The sequence below is a fragment of the Lipophrys pholis genome (genome assembly GCF_963383615.2).
Source record: "Lipophrys pholis genome assembly, chromosome: 18".
Classification (NCBI taxonomy): Eukaryota; Metazoa; Chordata; class Actinopteri; order Blenniiformes; family Blenniidae; genus Lipophrys; species Lipophrys pholis.
In genome coordinates, this window is record NC_137646.1 from 19,385,690 (window position 1) to 19,408,313 (window position 22,624).

The following is a 22,624-nucleotide window of genomic DNA, read 5'->3' on the forward strand; positions in this document are numbered from 1 at the left end:
TCGCAATGTAATGCACATTTTGAAATTCTAATAAAGTTCCCTAATGTTTAACCCTTATTTTATATACTGTATATTAGTATGAATGTTGGCGTTACTTTAGTGTGTTTAATTGTATATTTGAGTCATCTGTTCTATTATCATCATGCTTGCCAACTGATGATTTATTTATCTTTATATCTAATCTACCTACACTTATAATGCACTATACGAGAAGTCAACACAGTCGTAGTTTATTTAATCTTGGGGTTTTTTTTCAATTTAAATACTGTTTTTAATGTTTGTATTATTACTATAATGCTTTTGTGCATTTAAATAAATAATTAAGAAGTGGCATAACTTCACTTTTATCTTCACTGTCAAGATAACAAATTCTACAGATTATATTCACCTCAACAAACAAAAAGGGCAACGAAAAAATCCTCAACAAGTGGGTAATTAAATTTGACAGACTTACATGTTATTAGATTACACAGCAGTATGTGGCTCCAGATCAACTTTACTATTTATGAATTTGTCACCTGACATGGTGCAAATGCAATATTGCTCTAATGTTACAACTGATAAAATGAATAAAACAGATGACCACCATGAATAATACACAAAAATCTGAAGATTTGTTTTAAAAAACAGTTATTAAAACCTAAAAACAACATATGTAATAAACATCATTAAGATTTGTGTTCAGACTCCTGCTATAAACATGTAATTAAAAGACAGAACTGACTCTGAAAACGCAAATCCATCCAACCATATAGGTTTCTATGGTACAGAATGTAATGTAAATCAATATAATCTTGTGAACCATGTTGCTGATACCTAATAAAGTAATATCTAGTCTAAGTACATTTTCCACTTTGTCAAAGCATATTTAGTGGTGCAATACAAGTTTGCACCACAAGATGGTGTATTGAGTCACTGAAAGAAGCAGCTGGAGGAATAGTTAACGCTGTGCCCACTACTAAGTGATTCATTACAGCTTTCCATTGTGCAAAAGAGGATGAGGTGAATTCTACATAACAAGGGACCAGCATTCTCTCCACTAAATTAAAGAAAACATGTCTGCTATACTCACCTTTGACCCTTTCAGGCCAGGAGTACCCGTCTCTCCCTGTGAACCCTGCAGCAAGCCAGAAAACACAGATGAGGACCGAATTTTTTTTTTCTGGGTGGGGGGTTGGGGGTTGGGGGGGGTTCTCAAAAAACAGAAAAAGCTAAGCACTTGAGATATCGTCATAAAAATTGAAAAACGTAAAACAAACTCTCTTTATGGGTTCATTGCAAATCCACCATGAAAAATTCAATTCATTTCTAATGCACATTTCATCCAAGAAATATCATCAGGCTCTGTTACTCCTCCCGAGAGAGCGGCGCAGTCTGCTTCAATGAAATAACTTACTTTTAATATGCCCTAACTTCCACGGCACGCACGGGGTGTTTATTTGAACTCTGTTGCTGACAAAAGAGAGATTTCACTTTGGGGGTTCCTAATAGGATGAGAACCAGATCTCAGCGTCGTCTACGTTTAGACTGGGGCTTAGGCTACCTGCTGGGTCAGGGCCAGACATAAACAATGGTAAACTCATTCACATTTTTGGTTTACTCTACATGCACTCCAGGGAATGCTTCGGACATATTACAGGCTATAATGGTTTAGCCAGATTCCTTTGTTATCAAAAAGTGAATATGTGATGCATTTTCTCCGTCCTGAAACCTGTGGGAGCGTCACGGCACGCGTCTCAATCAGCGGAGCTCTAGATGGCAGCAAAGCTACAAAGACACACTTGCAAGGTGTTCTAAGGTATTTCATGCCACATTCGGGGACTTCAATTCCTCCAGTTACTTACCTTTGGTCCGAGAGGTCCAAGCTCTCCTCGTTCACCCTTTCCTGGGGGTCCGTGGTCGCCTCTCTCACCCTGCACAGGGAAAAAGAACAAAGGTGAGCCATCACGGTTCCCCTGCAAGCTGTGTTTATGAAGTGCCAGAAGTGCTGAGCAGGGCGTTTTACTGTCAGCAGAAGAGCCGCAGCCCGTTTGCCGATCGTCGGGCCTCTCCCGACGCTCTGCCGTATCAAATTGAGTGAACCGTGTGCTGGAGGAGCTCCTCAGAGATTGCTTACTCATCTGATTTACACGGTGAATTGTAGATACCTACGATGAGTCAGCACAGCTCTTTTAGACGTGCCCTTTGGCAAGGTTAAGTCCTTTCTAAAGGGCGTCGAGTATCAAGCTTTTGTTGCCCTTTAATATCAATATGAATATTCTCTGTGTGATACTTTCTTCACGTCGTGAACCAACTGCAGCCAGCCAATAGTGGGGGCTGTGGTATAACTCAGCTGGCCATTACAGATTGCTGCTACTTAAGACCAAATGGGACCCAGGCATTATTCAGCTGTGTTGATTCACTGAGGACTTCGGGTTTCCATCCAAATAACTGCTTACTTATAACAACTCATTGTAAAGGCAGATAATGGACTGTAACTCTGCACAGTGTATTGAAAAATGTCCTCTTAGACATGTTATCATGTGCAGTGCAGCCTGAAAAATGAGGCAAACCCCCCCCTTGGTTGTCTCCGATGTGTGAGCTGATGAGGACATGAGGAATAATCATCAGGCCAGACATTTTTCTTTCCTTTTTTTTTTTTTTTTTTTTTTGCAAAGCTATTTCTTTTAGGCTTCACCCTGACATTTCATTAAGCAGCACAGATATGCCAGAAGACGACGCAAGACTAATAAATCTTGATTATCAGCACCCCGCAAACAGTTTGATGCAAAAGGACATCTTGAACGTTAATTCTTGTGCGCTTGGATTATCTTCCCCACACCGCGATAATGTCACATTTCAAAGGTAGTGGAGAAGGATTAGCTTGTCCAGACCACTTCTGAGTGACATTTAGAATAAAAACACGAACTCTTAATCTACTGGTAGGTGACGATGATAGCTAATGAAGCCGCAAATGATTGGAGCAAACCAGTTCTTGCCTTTAAATACTCCTTTACAATATATTCTGCATTTCTAGTATAGTAAACAATGTTATAGTGGAAATCTTCGGTTACTCACCTTAGTCCCTGGGAGTCCTGGAAGCCCTGGTTCTCCCTGGGGACCAAGAAATCCTGGCTCACCCTGGAAGAAGAAAACAAACAAAAAAAAAAAGATAGAGCAATTATCCCTTTTCCCACAATCCCTGCTAATGACAACTTAGTAAATACCCAAGATGCATTAGCAAGTACTTTCATACCGACAGACATGCACATGCACACAGACACACACATACGCTCAGGAACACATGCAGAAATCACACACAGACACATATTATCAGTGTTTTTTTTTTGTTTTTTTAATTCTTCCCTGGTTTCACACAAATGAGCAGCTCTCTCACGAGCCTTAATGACAGCGACGACTGACCTTGTTAGAGGCTCATCAGGGCGCACAGACGGGCTCTGATTAAGAGTGCGCAAAAACTGGGACCTGAGCCACTTCTGACGAATCTTTTAACGTTTCTGCATTTGCACTTCACTCACGAGGAGCGAGCTTCCAGCACGAGGTGTGATTCTGTGCTTGATTCGATTTTACATTGCATTTGATTGCAAAATGACTTAACTGGAATTCATTATTACACAATTGGCAAGCAAGACTTCCCACCTCCAGCACATCGAGCACTCTGGGAGCTCTCAGAGAGGTAAAGGAGAGTCGGTTCACAAACTCTGAAGCTTGGATTGAATAAACAGCAAAGAATGTGGAGCAGAACAAAGTGCAGGCCGAGCTTAGAACCCGAGAGTGCCGCGTTAGCAGAATATTGTTAGAATCCATCAAGCATACAGGCCTCTTAAGTAAAAACAGGAGTATATAAAATGTAAAATGAAAGCTGGTTTTTTTTTTGTTTTTTTTTTACAAGGCCAGCACATTACAAGCATACGAAGGGAAAAACAAAAGCAAAACAGTAACAAGCATCATCATCATCATCATCATCATCATCATGCCTGTGTGAGCATTCCTTGCATTCACATGTTATATTTCAAGCTAAAGGTCCTGAAAGACACTGGGGCCGATAGCTGCTCGCTAAGCCTGAGATGGCAGTGAATTATTAGACGCCATTTGTGCCATTTCGTTTCACCATCTGCTGCTGATAGAGTTAAAAACATAAAAGCAAACAGTAAAACAATGACAACCTGGTCGGCAAAAAAATAAATCTGAAGTTTTAAATCAAATGTGACAGGCGCTTCCAATCAGGCAGTAGGTTTGGTACATTTTGCATGGAGTCTCTTGACTGGCACTCTGGCAGGGATCATTAATTCATACCCTCGGTGCTCGTCACAAATCTCAAGGAGACAATATTCCTGCCGACTTCTGCCTCGTTCGGCTTTAAAAGCGACTCGTCTCGCCTCCTTTCACTGCACAGAAGGCCCAGGCCTCTCCCAACTGTTGTTGCGGATCGAGATACAGATCCCACCGAGCTGGGAAGGCAAGATCGCCAAGATCACTGGCCCTCAACGTGTCATACGGGAGGCAGGACGATAGTGCCGCCTCGTTCTGTGCTGGAGTCTGGTACGAATGGGCTGAAGCGGATGGACAGGGACAACACTGGGGGGGGGGGGGTGAAATGACTGGGGGGTAAAAACAGCAAAGCATTTACCTTTATCCCTGGGAGTCCAGGCAGCCCTGGAAGTCCTGGCTCTCCCTACACAGGAAAAGTGTGACACGTTACAGCCAAGCCAAGCTAAGCTGAGTCAAGCCTCATTTGTCGCCTCTTTGGGGTTCTATTAGCTCGACACGTTCTCTTCCCTTTAAGTTCTTTTTTTTTTTTTGGCTGTGAAGCTGCTGTACTTTCAAACATGTCCGGAAGGAGTACTGTCTTTTGGGGGTTGGAGTTAGCATTAGCAAAACGTGCTGCACATGCACTCTCATACCAACTCATGCAGCCATGGCTCGACAACACTCAACCCATCACGGGTGCACTGGAGTTATATTTTATAGTTTTGGGCAAGGTGTGAAAAGTTCAGCTTCCTGGAAGGAAAAACGATCAGTTAGTTTGCATTAAAAAAAAAGTTGCAGAGAGCTTTTTTGGTGAGAGAGCTGCCGAGGCTTCCAGGTCACCGGAGTTTGCCAGTGTGAGCAGTCGATGGTTGGACTCGTCTCTTTGTTCCCCGAGGTCGGGTCACTGTCAAGTTGACAACTCAAGACTCTCATTACCGACACGTTTGATTCAGCCGTGGGCGGATCAGCGCCTCGTCCCCCCCGCGAGGCCGCCACGAGACTTTCAAAATACAAACGCTGACGTGAGGTAATTTAACGCTCAATTAAAGACCATTGTATTTATAGCTCACGACAAGACATTATTCGAGCTGTGCCGGAATGACCAACTGTTACAGCCCTCCCGGGATCAGAGAGCAGGCTGTAAATTTCCACTGCAGGTTAATGCAAGCATTGTAAAAAAATAAAAAAAATAAAAAAATCAATGAATTAAGGAGTCTCTCTTGTCGACTCCACCAACACTTATTGAAAACCATGCAATGATGATTTTTATTGAGGAACAACAGCTTGATCTGTATTGCGATGAGAAATACACTCGGCTCAAGCAGAGTGCATATATAATGAGAGCTAAGATTAAGCAGTCAAGAATTAGTTCGGCTGCACAGCAGGGGGAAAAAAAAAGAAGTCTTTTCGGTCTGTCTGGAGCAATTTTTCCAAACAGAGAAAAAAGAGAGGGGAAATTAAAGGGGTGCAACACATGGGATTAAATAGTGTAATCAGACGGGGCACCGGTGTAATCTCAGAGGCAGAGTGGTCAAAGGACAAGTAATAGGTTTTGGGTTTTTTTTTATTTTACAGGAAAAGAGCTCCTCTTCTGCTGCATGTTTTTTGTCGTTATTAGTTTCACACCAGCAGCTGTTTTTCTTCAGCAGAGTCTTCCTGCTTTCTTTTGTTGCCTTGGAGTGTGTCTCTCATTAAAACAAACAGCAGTCGGGGGAAGAAAAGAGAGGTTATCCTACCAAACATTGCTCCACAAACAAAAGCCAACATAATGGGAACGATCTACTGCTTTTAAACAAAGCAAATAGGAGGTCGCAGTAACATGGGGGGAAATGGAAAGAGTACGTGTTGGTGTAATAGCCGAGTCCTCACGCTTCGCTCCAAACAAGCGTTAAGCCAAAGTAAATGAAAAATGAGTCGGAGCTCTGTGATGGACTAAAGGTCAAGCTGAAGTGTCAGGCTCCGCTCCCACGTGCAACAATCCTCATTACACTCTGGAAAAATGCCTCTAATTTGCACAATCGAGCCGAGATCGACGCACTTCTCTTGAAGTTTATAGAGCTACCGTCTGCTGAATAACCAAGGTTTTAGCTTGGCCTTTATTCTCTTGATCACTGAAAACACAATCATTGTACCAAGTGTTTATGACCCCCCCACCCCCAAAAAATTAATTCCACATGGAGCAAAGTTAATTTATTACCTTTAATCCGCTTCGTCCAGGCTCTCCAGGTTCACCCTGCAATACATCCAAAGAGCTTCATTTTTCACCAATTCATTTCCGGGCTGCAAAACTTGGTGGAAAATCGAATCATTTGAACAACTCTGAGCACGATTAGTTCTCTTCACTTGCTGATTAAAAAAGAGGCTCATGTTTTGCTGTTTGTGAAACACTTTAAATCTCCTTCCCCACTGAGGTGTTCAATCCCCATGCAAAGTTTCTTGTTGTTCTAATACATGATTTCATCTGGATTACTTTTGCAGCAAATTAAATCAGCCACAATAAACAAGACATGTCCACTTTTCACATCTCATCTGCCACAAAATGTGTTAAACTACCATCTTTGTGAGGCTACGCTTTTATTGTGGGCATTGTTATGTTGAAAACAAATGAAAACATATTTTGTCCTTAATTTGTCCTGTGATAGTTCAAAAGAACAAAGTACTAGGTGAATAACTCTAGGAGATATATATTTTAGGCATAATAAAGCTTGATGAGTAACTTTTATGATTATAATGTTATATAACTGAATTTTCAATCCAGACAGACGAGCCATTCTTTGAATATAATAAATTATAAGGCGTCATTTAAGTATCCCCCTTCAGTGCCCTGTTTCTTGGGACTCAAAATGTGGTCAAACTTTACAACAGATACTTTGGTTTTGTCCAGTTAGCCGGGTTACATCATAAGATATACTTTCCAATCGAGCGGCATGTTGATTTGAACATATAATGTAAAAAGCAACTGCAATGAGACTGTTGGCATGGGCTCAGCGATTACCTTGATGCCTGCTGCAGAGGAGCCTGCGTCTCCCTGAGGAAAAGGTGAAAAGAAAAAGCAGAAACAGAGAAGAAAAAGCACAAAATTACAACACATGACAAGGGCTTTATACAATACTTGATGAGGCTGCCTGCAAGGTCACAACAGGAAAGAACATTAATGTGCAATTACAGTTACAGAAACAGAGGATTTGTGAAAGAAGCCTATTTCACAGAACAATGCAGGACACAATTTGCCGCGATTGTCTGAACACAACTGGATGGAAATCCAATTAGAAAGACGATTGTCTGCTATTCTAAGCAGTGTTCAAATTCAACGCACCTTCTCACAAGAGTCAGAGACAGCATTTTTCATGGTTACAGTGCTGGGAATCGTTTCATTGTTTTTACACTGTCAGAACGCAGCTGTGTGGCGGTGATGACATGAGGGGTGAAATCTAACACTACATAAGAAAAAATCCACAACAGTCGAGGCGGCAAAGGGGCTTGATAGATATATTATGGACTAACTGCAATCATTCAGACCTTTGTTTTTTTTTTTAATGCATCCATCGGGTGAGGTATTGAACGAGGAGCAGACGCAGCTACTTGCACACATTGGCCCCGCAACGTTCTCCAGAATGTCCTATGCATTGCAGCACTGCTGCAGCGTACAGTGAAAACAGACATAAAACAAGGGGCCAATAAGCGCAATTATGGGCGGTTGGTGGGAAAAAGGGAGCAGAGGGAAGGAGACTGGGTCTTTAGCTCTGGTGTGGACTCTGTGGTTTCACTACACATACGCCTCGTGCTCAGAAGTTGCAGAAGGAATGCCTTTCGCCCTCAGCTTTTTATGGGAGTCATTATGATGCATAGCACACAAGGCAGTGTTTAATTGTGGCAGTTTTTTTTTTTTTTTTTGCAGACAATAAACTGTGTTACTGTTTACAGCTGGGCTTCGTTGCGTACTCAAGGGTGCCTCCATCGCCACGCAAAAGCTTATCATTCCATTTTTTTTATATGTGCATTTTCACAAGTTCTTTTATACTTTATGGAGGGTGCAAGATCTGAGTGGATGAACTTTTACAGTTCGCTGCAGAAACGGGCTCTTCATATTACAATTCATGAAATACGCAAGGCTTTTCGCATAATTTCGGAATGTTTTTGGCCAAAAAACCTGAGTTGAAACATAGATGTTTGGTTGTGGTTGACCTCAAAATTATAATGAAAAGGAAAAACTTTATATTCAGAGACCAGTTTTCCTGATATTTTTTGAATCGTCACTCAACAAATGAAACAGCAAAGTCAAAGCTGCTTTACACCTGTTGCAGAGATGAATATATAAAGGCCTTCGGAAACATACCGAAATGCCACATATGACGGGAAATAGAAACTATTTGGTTGGGAAAAACTACTTACATTGGAGTACAAGTACGGCTGCACAAACATATGTTGGCAAAAGTATGCATGCATCTTCTTTACAACTATGACTCTCGTCTATTTTTGGAATGGAAGCAGGAAGATCATGTTTGACGTAACTCCATCACTTGGATAATTGTTGCTGTCAGCTCTAAATAGTCATCGCGGAGGTTAAAAGAAGTCATGAGCCAAGTTGCAGTTTGTAAGGAGAACAACGTACAGATACATGTGGTCAACTGTAGAAAATAAAAGTAAAAAAGGACCAAGTGAAGTCTTCAGCGCAGTAACAAGGCACAAACCATTTCTGAAAAACGGGACTTTGTGAAGCTCGTAATCATATGAATCATTCTTCTCATTAGTTATATCGGCGGGAGCAGGTGAAGCGACTATTGTGAAGAATGAAATTAACAGTACAGTTACAATCAAAAACAAACCACCAGCCATGTGCAAAGAAAACCCCCAAAAAAACTGCAGGAGGACGCTACACAAGCAATTAACACTCAACCCCCCCCCCCCCGATCCCTCGCTGCAGTTTTCTTGTCACAACACATCTAACACGAGTGACAGCGAGCTTAGGAGCGGGGTGAGAGTTTTGACCAAAGTTTAATCTCTTCCAAATGTAGTCACATGAGATGGAAAAAGTGGTGGAGTTGGGAGGTGAGTTGAGGTGTGGCACCGAGTGCTGAAATGTCCCAACTGGGCCAATTACCATGGTGAGGCTCCAGCCTGCATCTCGACCGCAGAGCAGGGTAAGACGGAGAGCTGTCACCACAGCTCCACTTCATTACAGGCACGCAAAGCCGTGACTGCATATTGACATTTAAAGATAATACCACGAAGGTCTCGGAGTGAAGGACTGGTAAATCAGGCCATTTTTCTCGCTGTTTGCTTGTTGGGGGGGGGGGGGGGGGGGGGGGGGGGACGAGGTGGTGAGAATTAATCAGCGGGCAACGAAACCACGGAGGGATTGAGACAAATGTCACCATTTAATGTCACTACAGTCTTCAAAACATGACTCCTACTCCACATTATGGCCATTAGCAGGGATGACCAAACTCCAGCTGAACATCGACCTCAGTCGCAGAGTTTGAATATATTGCGAGGCAACACAAATTATGATTGGCTCCCAGGGAAGAAAGGCCCTGCCAGCACTTGAAATGTGGCCAGTTCACAAGAGCTTGGACCGGATTTTGGGATTCAGAAATTATACCAACCGCTGTGCCACATAAGCCAGAGCCAAACACTCAGAGCCCAGAACTTTCCAAAACCAAATCAAGAGTTTGCTTAGCTTCTTTTTTTTTTTTTCTCGCACAGCCTCTATCAGCAAGGTTTAACATTCTTTTTCAACAGGCAGAGTCACAGTTAATTTCACACCTAGTTAAATACTTAGGCAGAATGCATCCGAAGCAAATGGTTTAGAACTAAAGCTTTTAGCTGCTGTAATGATTTGTTTTAAATGAGGCCAGAGATGGACATGCAGAGGCGGCTGGAAACCGCTCTCCACAATGCCGATGATGGCTTATGAAAGCGAGGCACCAGGTAATGTTACATAAGTAGTAGAGTGTAAACAGGAGTGGAAGGTAAGCGAGGGCAGTTACTCAAATACAGCTCGAAAGTACAATTAACATTCCTGTTACTCTATACTCGTCACGCTAACTCAGTTATTCGATAGCTATAATTTAAAGTTACATTATAGTACGCATCTAAAACAACTTTTCCCTACGAAAACCATTACTTGCTGGTACCACGATGCTTTTTTTTTTTTTTTTTTTTTTGGGACGAATAATACGCACGAAATTGACAAATCTACATTTCGCTTCCACCGTTTGTTTTTGGGCCAGATTCAGCAGAGATGTGGCGTGTTAATGGCGGAGCTTCACAGCTTCTGACAGGATGAGCTTTGCAACATTTGCACCGAGTCGAGCTTCTGGAGCTCCGATTTCCAGCCTCTGAAAGCTCAATATGTAAGATTTATGTGCCGTAACTGCACCTCTGTGTGGTCAGTCACTCTAGTGTTCAGACCTCATGTATGTTGACGGCGAAATAAAAAAGATCCAAAAAGTCTTCATAAATAGGCTGCAAGGTGGTGCAGTGGTAAGAGTTGTCTATGTGGTACCCTACAACGATGAATTGGACAAAGAGGTACAGCTGAATGGAGTTCCTTAATAAGCTCGTTTTGATATTTCAAATGAGACTATATGAACGTATGCACATGATATTTGAATCGCATGAGAAATTTTATGCTTTAGGGGCGTTTCTGTGGGGAGCTTGCATGTGCGAGTGTGTGTGTAGAACCCTGTGTGTACCCTGTGATGGATTTATAACTTTTAGGACTGTTATGAGCCCCTGCAACCCTAAAGTGGACAAAGCAGCAAAGAAGATGTAAAGTTTGATGAGATTTCTTTGCTTTTATATCTTGACCTTACAGTGTGTATTTGTAGCACAGTATATTTACTTCGTACAACTTACTTGCACGTGGCTATACGTTTACGAAAGAGCGCATTCATAAAGCTGTCTCAGGAATATGTTTGTCACTTATGAGGAAAAAAACAACAACAATAAAGCAAAGAGATCTCAGCATTTAACCTTGTTTTAAGGAGTCGGCGAGCATCTAAGAGTAAATCTGTCCTGCCATAGAGTCTATTTCACACTCGACAGATCCCCCGCCGTCAAAACAATCTCCCTTTGTTCCACGCAAAACACAGCCCAACTCCCTATTTGGCCATTCCTCATTCCCCCAGTCTCTCCGCTCGCCATACCGAGGCTTTCACTGCCTCACCTCTCACCTCGTGTTGCCACATTTTCCCCACAGTTGCGTGCTGTGTATTGTTAACTTTGGCATCTTCAGCATGCAGGACTCCAAATGCCCTCTTCGCCCCCCCGCGTCCTTTTATTCTCTGGTTTCCTCCTTTGACCAGTGAAACAACAATAATATCATGGAGGAGGAATTGATCAGACATACAACTGTGATGACAGGGGGGGGGGGGGGTTGGTCTCGGCATATATTTTCTTCACTTGCACTAAAAATCAGCCACCCCTGGCCACGTCTGGCATATGCTCAACTCATCTGGATGCATCTTGATTGAAATATTTCCCACCATGTGTTAAATAAAACACTCACTTTTACATCCTGAAGCTGACAATCCGAGATGAGGTAATCTTGTCCATACTAACGGCAGACCTCAACGTTTTTCCTCACCCTTCACGCTACCTTCTGTCTCTTTTTATTGTAAAATACATGAGCGTGCATCTGAAGAATGAATGGCAGGTGACTGGCTACAGAAGTACGAACTCCCTCGGTGTTCAATACTGTGTCAAGTTTTTTTTTTTTTTTTTCAGTCCCGCTGCAAATATCCATCACTTTTTTCCTCATTTTATTGCACCGAGGTAGACGAGATCAAAGCACTGCTCAAGCTGCAACGTTTTATCGCCCTGCTTTTACTTTTTTTTTTTCCCTCTCCCCTCATTTTGCACAGATGATATCCTGCATCTGTTTCTCCCAAATTGTGTCTTTCTTGGCTGCCGGGTTCAGCAGTCTTTTAAAAACCTCAGCACTCATAAAGTGAGAACTTATCAAAGTTGTTCTCCACCGAACAGCAATAAATTGGCAATGACATTTTGAGCACGCCGCTTCTACTCCACCGCTCCTCCATCAGTTACGATTTGGTTTAATAGCTAACGCTGTATTTCCAGCAAATAGAAGCGCCTCTCGTCTCGATCGCGTTACAGTAGCTTGTGTTTGGCCGCGTTTCGTCACTTCGTCAACTTTGAGCCGAATCTGTCCGGAGATGTGTGAGAAGCTGTTTTCAAAGCTTTGTGTTTTTCTTTCTTTTTTGTTGTTTTTACAAAGACGCTTGAAGAGTGAAAAAGGAAGAAAATCTGTCACGAGGTCAACCAATACAAATGAGCCTGTCACCTATTTTTATAAATCCCAATTGAACAAAAAACAACTGCAAAAGTGTCTTTCAAGCGTGTGAATAAGATGTAAAATCCGCCTCTGGACATGATGTCGGGGTACGAATACAAAGCTTCTCCAGAAAACAAAGAATCACGGATCTAGTCGCTCGGCTTCAAACAGTCCCGTGCCGCCGTTTGTTGGAATAAAATCTCAACTTCATGATAAATGGTCTTGAATTAATTCTGGCGCCATCCACCTCGGAAATGTAGCGTCAGCGGAACATCGCAATTAAGTCGAGATTAAACGAAAACGGGCACATCGAGAGCCGTTGCGCAGCCTCGACTACAGTACTGCCGATGACACTTGACCTCTCAGATGGCAAACATAAACCGTGAAAACAGCTGGACATTCTGCATGCTTCAAGACATAAGGGAGAAAAAAAAAAAGTGAAAATGGGCGTACCTTCTCTCCCATATCACCTTTCGGTCCATCTTCCCCCATATCGCCCTGCGGTGGAATAACACAAACATTGTGAGTCTTTTGAATGCAGCAAGGAGTCAACTGTACCACCTGAGAATGTGGAATGTAAAACAGCTTTCACGTTACAAGGGGCTGGTGTCAACCGACTTCAGTTAAACATTCTTCCTGTGATTCTCAAGGAAAAAAAAAGTGACTTTGAATTAAAAAAAAAAAAAAAAAAAAGAAGCGCCATTATATTACACGTGTGCAGGAATCAACACTTCAGTAACTGAGTCGTCATCACATGTGGTTTGAATAGGACCGTCTTTGGTGACGCAATGTGCTCCATGGGACATTGTGGAGGGTCTAAACCCCTGACATCAGCAACTGCAACACTTCTAAATTCAGAGCTTTTATGTCTCAGCACTCTGCCAGTGCTGTTCCTGGCCATGCTAACAGTAACTCCCCGGATCGCCAAGTCATTTGACAGCTAATTCAACAGTTTTGGTCCGACTTCAAATACGTTGGATCCCTGTTGATTTTCGGACTTTTTCTTTTGGGGCCACGGCGGGATTGATCGTCGTGATCATGTGATCATGGTATGATGGGTTGTACACAAGTGTTCATGGCGAAAGCTTTTCTTTTTTTTATTTAGCATGGCACATGCTGAGCGACCTTTGGAAACATGGTAATAATTATATCGGGGAAAAATTAAGTGTTATCGTACTTACAACTGTTTAACCCTAACCCATTTTAGTTCATGATTGTTTTCGTGAAATGCGAAAGACTTTAATTTTGATGACCGAGCAATGATCAACGTTGTCATGTCTTAATAACAATACAATCGCCGAGGGAAAGTTCGGAAGGCTTTCAGGCTTTTCTGAAGGATTGCATTTCATTTTTCACACCATGCTTGGTCATATAACTTTGGGCCATGAGGCACATATTTGACTTTTCTTCTCCAAAGTCTTTCAAATACGCATTTGTCCAACTGACAGACTGCATTGATTTCGTCATATTAAATCCAGTTTGTTTTGTATTTTTTGGGGCAAAACAACTTACTTGGAGGTAAACTGAAGAAGAAAAAAAAAGATGACAGGAGGCGGTATTGTGAAAGATATCATCTTTGCCATGACAATCTGACAAGCTTTTTTTTTTTTCACGTGTTGACTGTTTTCTTGAATTTATTGGCTAATTAGTTTATGTCCAAAGCCAATCATTTTGAACATGTCTGGCTCCTTTCTCAAAGGTTCATGGGACTTGGGGCCGAGTCAGAGTGTCTGGCAGGGAACAGATCATTTCACTTTTAATAAATCCGCATGATATTATGTTACGGAGGGATTGTGAATCACACAATGAATACCAGTCCCAAACATATGAAATCAAAGACTGTGCCCCAGTGAAGAGTATTATAAAAGAACTCAGAAGAAAATGAGATTAGTCCAACGGGCTCTATTCTTGACATTGTTGTTTAAATTTCCATTTAGAATCGGTGAGAACTTAAAATGACTGTTTGCGCTGAGTCACAGTTACAACACTTCGCTTTCCTATGTTTCCTTGCTTTAGTCAGCGAACCAAGGCAAACTGTGATGTTTGCGTGAACTGGAGCTTTGGAGAAGAGAAAAAATATTAATCACAGAATACGTCCAAAATGAAGCTTTGAGGCTTCTTTGTATTTATCGTAAAATACTCAGTATTGTTTCCTCTTTTGTTGTTTTGCTCATGCAACAATCAAAAGGAGCGTCGCTATTTTGTAAAACTCATGAAAAAACTGTGAACCAGCCAAGAAGTTAAAATGTGGACAGAGCAGAGAAACTTATTGTTCAAGTGAAAAAAACAGCAGCCAATCATAAAAACATTTACAACTTTTTTCCAAAAGACTTTGAATCCCAACGATCATCCAGGTCCACCTTCTCTTCTTGGTGTCCAGCTATTTCTCTACGGCGCTGATTCTCAACTGGTGGGCCGGGACCGAAAATATGTAGAATATAAGACATGAATTTTCATATATCAAGGACATATAAAGAGCAAAAACGTATGTGTCGTCTTTTCAGATTGGTTATTGGGGCATAAAAAAAAGATGAAACCATACATCTTCAACGGGAACCTACATCTCGGAAGAAATCCATTTTATTTCCTATTTATGCATGAAAACATGTTTGAATCTGGTAAAATGGATCATGTCAGTGAAGCGAAGAGTATTTGCTTTTAAATGCAGCTGAATGAGCAACAATTTTCTCATTATTAAACTTGTTTTTAGAGTTCATGTTTGTGATCACCTTTACAAATATCTCAACTTTAAAATGCACAATATGTTTCTTTAATTGCCGATTAATGGTGATGAAAGGATGATGGAGGGTCCCTGAACCAGAGTGGAGGCCAATGCTCTCCAAGATGTTCATGATGCTGTGAGATTTAACCAAGCACAGTAATGCAGGTATGTCAGGGAAAGAGACTGATTTGATTCGGAGCAGCAAAAAACTATATTAAAAAAAGCCTGAGGGCTTTGTTGTATGGACGATAAAGCGCACTGAGTCGACACGTCCCTCCCAAACTGCCCCGGTCAATGTTCACGCCTCCCACCCGCTGCCGTTTAATACTGGTCAATGAGGGCAGAATCCGAAACGGGGAGTAGAGAGAATAAAACTGCTAATCCTGAGGCTGTGCTGTTTTTAGGTCCGGAGGAACCGGGTGCAGCTCCGTGACTCATCGACAAACTGACTCACTCGATGGCCACATCTCAGAGGGGAGTCGACTCCAGGGGAGGGCGGAAAAAAAGAAGTGAGCGGGAGCTGCTGCCATCGTTTCATTACGGCGGCTGTTTCAAAAACGTGGATATCAGATTGACGCTAACAATAACGTTTGGAGATGTGAATTAGCACTTTACCTTTTCACCTTGGTCGCCCTGTCGGGAGAGAAAGCAGAGAGTTAAACACAGAAAAGCCCAGAGGGAGTTGGGTTTGGTTGGGGGGGGGGTCATTGCAGCCACTTCAGGTCAGATTTTATCTCGGGTTAAATTCATGTTGGTTTATAGAAATTCTCTTGTGTTATGGCTGTTTCCCCCCACCCAGACAGACCCCGGAGATTCTGCTATATTTGAGGGATTTCTTTAAAGAAATTATTCGTTTTTTTTTTTTTAGTAGTCATCACAATTTCATTGTGAAGCTATATGTAATTGAATTTTGGCTGTATTTATGTAGAGCGATTGTATGACACACTGATATCTTCATGCTTCATGATTAAAGGAAAAAAAAATTAAATACACATGAATGAAGAAAAAAGTAAAGAAAAGAACGCCGAGCACAATGGAGAAAGGTAAATCGGGAAAAGAACGTACTTGAACGAGATAACACACATGCTTCTTTTTTTTTTTTTTGGCTGGAGGGAAGAGGAATTTGAGATGAACTAAAGAAAACATAAAATGTGGCCATCATGGATCTACGAGAAAAAGAACAGCAGACCTTTCCTCCTGGGATACCATCCAATCCTGAGATACCAACATCCCCCTATGGACAGCACAACATACAAACAGTGGCTATAATTTCACATAAAGTGTCCGTATATGCAGGAGTGATATATCCGACCCTACAGAGGCAAAGTTTGTCTGCATATGGTACAGGTGTTATGCATTTGCCGGATCATTGAATAATAGAGGAGGAGACAGGAGAGGATTGTACTCCATTGTAAAGAATGAAGTCTCCATGTTTGATTGCCAGCTACAATTGAAACAGTTCAACAAAGGTCCAAAAGTATAGAAGTATTAAAACCGCAAGCTAAATCTGAAAGTAGGGAGGATAAACAAGCTGATTAAAAGCTTAATTATCTCTGGTTTGGTTCTGTACATGAGCGAAAGGAGGACGCCAAGTCCATCTGATGCGTGCCAGTGGGCTGTTGGGGCGAGTCTGAACCTCTTTTCTCTGCGGCTTCAGCTGAGAAACCAACGTCGGTCCATCTGTTGCCAAAAACAATTAACCTCCTGACCTCTGCAGAACTACCACATCATTAGCCTTTATGAAGAGTAGTAGCTATTTCTCAACCCAGACAGACAACTATAACCAGATGAAGGTGATTAATGTAGCCGGGATGGAAACTAAAGCAATCTATTATTTTTTGATTAAAATGCAGGTCAATGTGCATATTAAACCTGGTTATTTTGTAATGTTTTTTTTTACATATTTTCTCACTGTCTGAGTTTCCTCTTTTATTTTACCTCACAATGCTTTGTTTTCATGAAGCCTTGTAGGAGAGTCTACATATAGAAACTCTCCCCCAATCCTCGGACACACACCAGCAGTGAAAAACTTAAAAAAATGTAGGAACCTTGTATCAGTCATCAACGCACATATGGGAGTCATTGCCATGATGCTGCTGCTATATTGCCATAATGATGATGGAGTCTGATTAAAAACTTTCAAGCAATGGCTGATAAGGCCTGCATTAGTGATCACCGCCTGTCAGTGGATATCAACGTCAGATCAATATGATGTCTGCCAGTCAACCTGCCCGTGATGGGCGGACAGCTTTAACCGCTTTAGAGTTCAACTTTCTGCATGAGTGAGACTTACATACCGTAACAGATTCAGTTTTATAAGTGCGTCGCACAGCATTGGAGTTCTATTTCATGGGAGCTGGCGAACCCCGCTCCTTTCACAAGTATGGAATTAAGCCTCCAGCCTTCACCGTGCCCAGGGTTAGCATGGCTCCCGCTCCAAAGCGAAACCTCTTCACTCTGGTTCCTATTACAACCATGCGTGCCTCTCTCCTCGTATCTTTACGGATGCATGTTTGAGATTAGCAAGATGGCGCCCCGCAAATCATCTCCTCATTCATTCCCGTCACATACACCGCCCGTTTGTTCTGGAATAAATGCGCTTTTTCCATTTTTTTTTCCCCTCTCTCCCCCCATTGTGAAACACCTGCACTGTGTCTTCTCGACTCGCGCCGAGAGTGAAATGCAGAAATGGGACGAGTGTGCGAGCACATTCAAAGGCAGCCAGAATGGTACTTTGCGGTTAAGACTTGAAGATGCAGCCCGGGGATATAATCTGCTAAATAGAAAAGTGGTTTGAAATTGAGTGTGTCTCTGAACTTTTTTTTTTTCTTTTTTACGTGAAAAGTGCAACACGTGGCCGGGGGAAATTAAAGAAAATTTGTGAGCCCTTTTCATGATGAAATACTATCAGGTGCGGATGGAAATTGGTTCGCTGAGGTTTGCGTGTTGCATTGTGAGAGGGAAGAGCAGCACATGTTCGGGAACAAATTAGCATTATGTAATTAAAATGATCAACTGGAAAGCGGCTGAATGAGTCATTTTTGTCACGCCGTCTTAAGCACTCATCCCCATAAAAGTAAAAACTCTTATGGTTATAATTCTGTTTGGATTTATTTAGATTTTATGTCTGTGGGATTGTCCACTCCTGCCAATGTTTCCATGATATCTTCGACTTTCAATGTCCAGCAGTGACTGGATATTTCTCCCGAGAATAGTAGTTTTAGAAATTTCTAGATGTCATAAAGAGTATGGGAAATATTGTTGTGCGAAGAACGAGTGACCGGAAAGGAATGTAAGGGTTGATAAATTGTGAATAGCTGATTTCCCCAGTAAATTAATTAAAAAAAGACACAAAATCACTTCTTGTACGATCTTTAAATGTGTGTGCTCACCTTCAGTCCGTCGGCACCTGGGTTGCCAGGCGGCCCAAGTGAACCCTGGGAAATAAAAACAATGGCTTTTAGGTGACGTTAAATAACTATATAAATCCACCACAGTGCTCATCTTATAACAACAGACAAGAATAAATAGCGCCTGGCATATTTTAATATCTGTAACGTTACGGACAATTCAGACAGAAGAAAAGCTTTGGGAACTGATAAACCCTCTTCCAACCGAGAACATCGAATAGAAAAGCTTCATATCCTGTCTCTGCTTCTGCATTTAGGTTTGCATGTACTGCTTTCAGTTGCAAAAAGTTGATTTAGACTCTGAGGATGTACCAAGCATGTTTTAATGGACTCCCACTCTCTCCTTAGTGGTTTGCTTATGTTGGCTATTTGTGCTCTTTCATAATAAAAGTAGCTCGCAGCGACCATGGCCACATTTATTCGACAGTCCGAGACTGCAGGAAAGAAAGTTCCACTCATTCAAAGCAAATTGTATTAAAGAAACAGAAGTGATTTACAGTCTTCTCTTTAATTACGCTACGCCACCAAATCAGTGGCTGAAGTGATGAAACCTGAAGACCCCCGGTGACATTAGCCCTCTGCTAAACGTGGCACTCCTCCAGCAGCAGATCTAATTGAGTAGCCTCGGGCCCTGGCTTATGAGTCATTAACACGGCGGTGTGTCATCATTGACCCCTACACACACACACACACACACACACACACACACACACACACACACACACACACACACACACACACACACACACACACACACACACACACACACACACACACACACACACACACACACACACACACACACACACACACACACACACACACACACACACACACACACACACACACACACACACACACACACACACACACACACACACACACACACACACACACACACACACACACACACACACACAGACGGGAGGCCTTGCCGACAGATGACAGCGCAGACAGGAAGTGTCTGATTGGGTTACACTGAACAAACACTGGCAGCTACCTGATGGCTGGATATGGCTTACATCTGTTCCCCACATCAGCGCCACCAGGGACTCACAGCTTGTATCGCAGCACTTAGCTCCAACTTCTCTGCTCTCCATCTCTCGCCTTGTCTGCCAGTCCTTTTTAACCCCCCCACATGTTTACTTGCCCTGACTGTGGACCCTTAATCGATGATGTCCAGGTAAATATATTCAACACCAGACACATTTTTTCCCCCCCTGTCCTTTCTGCAACTTGTGCGCTCTAAAAAAAACTGATTCTAGAGAATAAATGAAAACGGGGTGAATGAAGGGACAGTCTGTCGATTCACAGAGTCTGAACTCATCTAATTTAACAAAAGTGAGGAATATCAGTGGAGCAAGGGATTATATTCAATGGCTTACCTTCAGCCCCTGTGGCCCCACAGGTCCCTGCAAATGAGAAGAGAGCCAGAGAAAGACGGAGTGGAGGAGAAATAGAACAAAAAGAGTCCATGTCAGATGAAATAATATGATTTCCAACACGGTCACAGCAGTCAGACTGGCAGGGCTCGTGGTAGGATTTCATGCAGCGAGCAACACCCTGCAGGCAGAGCCGAATCACAATCAACCCCTTGTTTTATTCTTCAGCACAGAAAAAAAAAAAATGAAATCCACTCGCTGTGTGCCTCGCTTTCATTGAACTTCACCATAAACACGAATCCCCCAACGAGACCATGAATAACAAAACCGTTTAAAGTTTTATCTTTGGTGTTGATCTCTGTCTTCATTCATTTCAACGACTGTAAAAACCGGTCTTGCTTGGCCGCGTTGCGTTTGTACTGCATGTCCACGGTCCAACACAGTGAGAGGTTCATTATTTAAATGGGCCAATATTTGGAAAGCTATAAAAATGCTCAAGAAGAAAACTAACCCTCCACATCTGTAGCTGAGATTCGAATCAGTGATGGATATGTCTGGTGAGAGGTTTGCTATATTTTGATGTGCTGTTTACCGCAGTAAAACTGGAGGCCACGTTGGATCGTACACCTCCTCCAAGACAATCTGCCTAAAAAAGCAACATTTCTTTGTGAATAAAATGAGAAGTAAAGCAAGTGCACTCCGAGTCAACTCCATGCTGCTAAATCAAGGCTCTGAACTTTCGCACTACCACAGCAGTTCATCAACGCCTTTACACTTTGCTTTCATGACACTTCGTGTTGGCCAGCTTTTTCTTCTTGAGATCTACAGTAAACAGCGCCATTTGGCTCTTCAATCGCAGTTGATGGGAGGCCAGACAGAGCTTAACCCCACCACCCCCACCCCACCAGTCCTCAACAGCAGCAACTTTCCTCGCTTTAGTCATGTTGATGCAGTGTAGCTGGCAAAACTAAAAATACGGTCCTCTGATGAGTCGAAAAGTTTTGCGTGCCTGCGCTAGAAAAGTAGCCAGAAAAGGGTGTATTCAGATCGAAAAGACTGTCAGTGCTAATTCCAGTGAGGAAGAAGGGTAGTCCTGTGGCGGCCAACGTATGACTTAATAATTGCCATTTTTCTGAGGACAGGCTGTTTGTTAGGTCATATCATATCTTATTTGGTTTTTGTTGATGAAACACAGCAATCACCAAGTAACTAAAGCGCAAAACTTTCCCATTCTCAATTTCCATCCCCCCCTCCCCCCCTTAGAATTAGCTTGTTAAAACCCCGTAGCTACAAGTTCTCACATTTACAAAAGTGGCCCACACAGTTGCAGCTTATTTATGGCGCATTCCATCTGCACTTATAACAAAAACCTCAATGAACAACTTTCATTATCCCAGCCAAAAAAGAAAAAGATTTCCTCCTGCTTTCCTTTAAAAGCCTTTGTTAGGCATCCTCGGTTGGGTTTGGTAAACATCTTTATGACCCACTAGGTATGTGAGAGCATGTGCCACTCGCCTGAGTGCTAATTAGCTTGGCTACATGTGAGAGCACTCAGCAGCTACTGGCTAAAAAAAAAAAAAAAAAAAAAGTCAAGAGCCCTTGAGGAAGTCTGGCCCTTTTGTAGTCAACGTTGGTCCCTGACATTAAAGGAAAAAATAAATAAATAAATAAGACAAACCAAAAATCGCAAAATCCAAAACAAAAAGAGACATTTTGAAGATAAATGTATTCATCTTGATAGCACATGCTCAGCATATCAAACCTGAGTCGCCTCATTTAACATTCATAAAGGGAAAGATTCCACAAATGTACAATATCAACAGGATGTCTATTGAAGTGGAGCATCGGCGCACAAACACAAAGCGCTGAATGTTTGCTACTTTCATTCATGACTTGGAAATGACAAACAATGAGGCGACTGCCAGGTCAATTCCCACACTCAGCCTGGAGCACTTGAACCCTCAGCACTTGAAGGACTTCCAGAGTTTGAAGTTCTCGTTCGGCGTTTACTGGAAAAACATTTGGCCCGATCAACACGCAGAAAGGCTACATGTCGGGGCTTTGAGGCACGGTTCAGGAGCTCTGTGACAAGGCTTTTGTTTCATTTAGAAAGATAGGTTTTTGCAATATTATACTGTTTACATTTAATCATGGTTATTTTGACTCAAGGAATTGTATTGTTTGGACAAGTTGAGTCTTTATTGTCTTAAATTTAGGCGATGTAGTTATAGGTTAGGACAACATTGAGTTCGCTGCAGAAACTCGACATGTGTGCTTTATTTTAACTGTGTTCCTTCACTTTTCTATGTCTTTGTAATACCAATACCTTCATTGGTGCCATTAATAGAAAGAAAACGGTAGCTCTAGATTAAAAGTACAATATGTAATCATTAAATTTTAATTCAAATCAAATATACATCCTTGAATAATAAGTCAAATGAGACAAAACAATAGTCTCGATGTAAACTCTAAGTGGATTCTGTGCCTTTTACGAGTAAAACTACAAAAGTAAGTTTCCCCACTTTGTCTCGGACAGTTCCAGTTTGCACCAGAAGAGGGT

At 42.1% G+C, this 22,624-nt stretch overlaps 1 protein-coding gene across 1 annotated transcript in view; it reads right to left on the reverse strand.

Moving 5' to 3' along the window:
• The window catches only part of col25a1 (collagen type XXV alpha 1 chain), a 144,726-nt gene that overhangs the window by 11,971 nt on the left and 110,131 nt on the right, over positions 1 to 22,624 (reverse strand). Inside the window, exons 10-20 of the mRNA XM_080485866.1 lie at positions 20,068 to 20,094; positions 18,665 to 18,709; positions 16,462 to 16,506; positions 15,888 to 15,905; positions 13,004 to 13,048; positions 7,247 to 7,279; positions 6,449 to 6,484; positions 4,631 to 4,675; positions 3,058 to 3,120; positions 1,845 to 1,913; positions 1,073 to 1,117 (exon numbers count right to left, since the gene is read on the reverse strand). Of these exons, the coding sequence (XP_080341992.1) occupies positions 1,073 to 1,117; positions 1,845 to 1,913; positions 3,058 to 3,120; positions 4,631 to 4,675; positions 6,449 to 6,484; positions 7,247 to 7,279; positions 13,004 to 13,048; positions 15,888 to 15,905; positions 16,462 to 16,506; positions 18,665 to 18,709; positions 20,068 to 20,094 (471 nt within the window). The remainder of the gene's footprint in view (positions 1 to 1,072; positions 1,118 to 1,844; positions 1,914 to 3,057; positions 3,121 to 4,630; positions 4,676 to 6,448; positions 6,485 to 7,246; positions 7,280 to 13,003; positions 13,049 to 15,887; positions 15,906 to 16,461; positions 16,507 to 18,664; positions 18,710 to 20,067; positions 20,095 to 22,624) is intronic.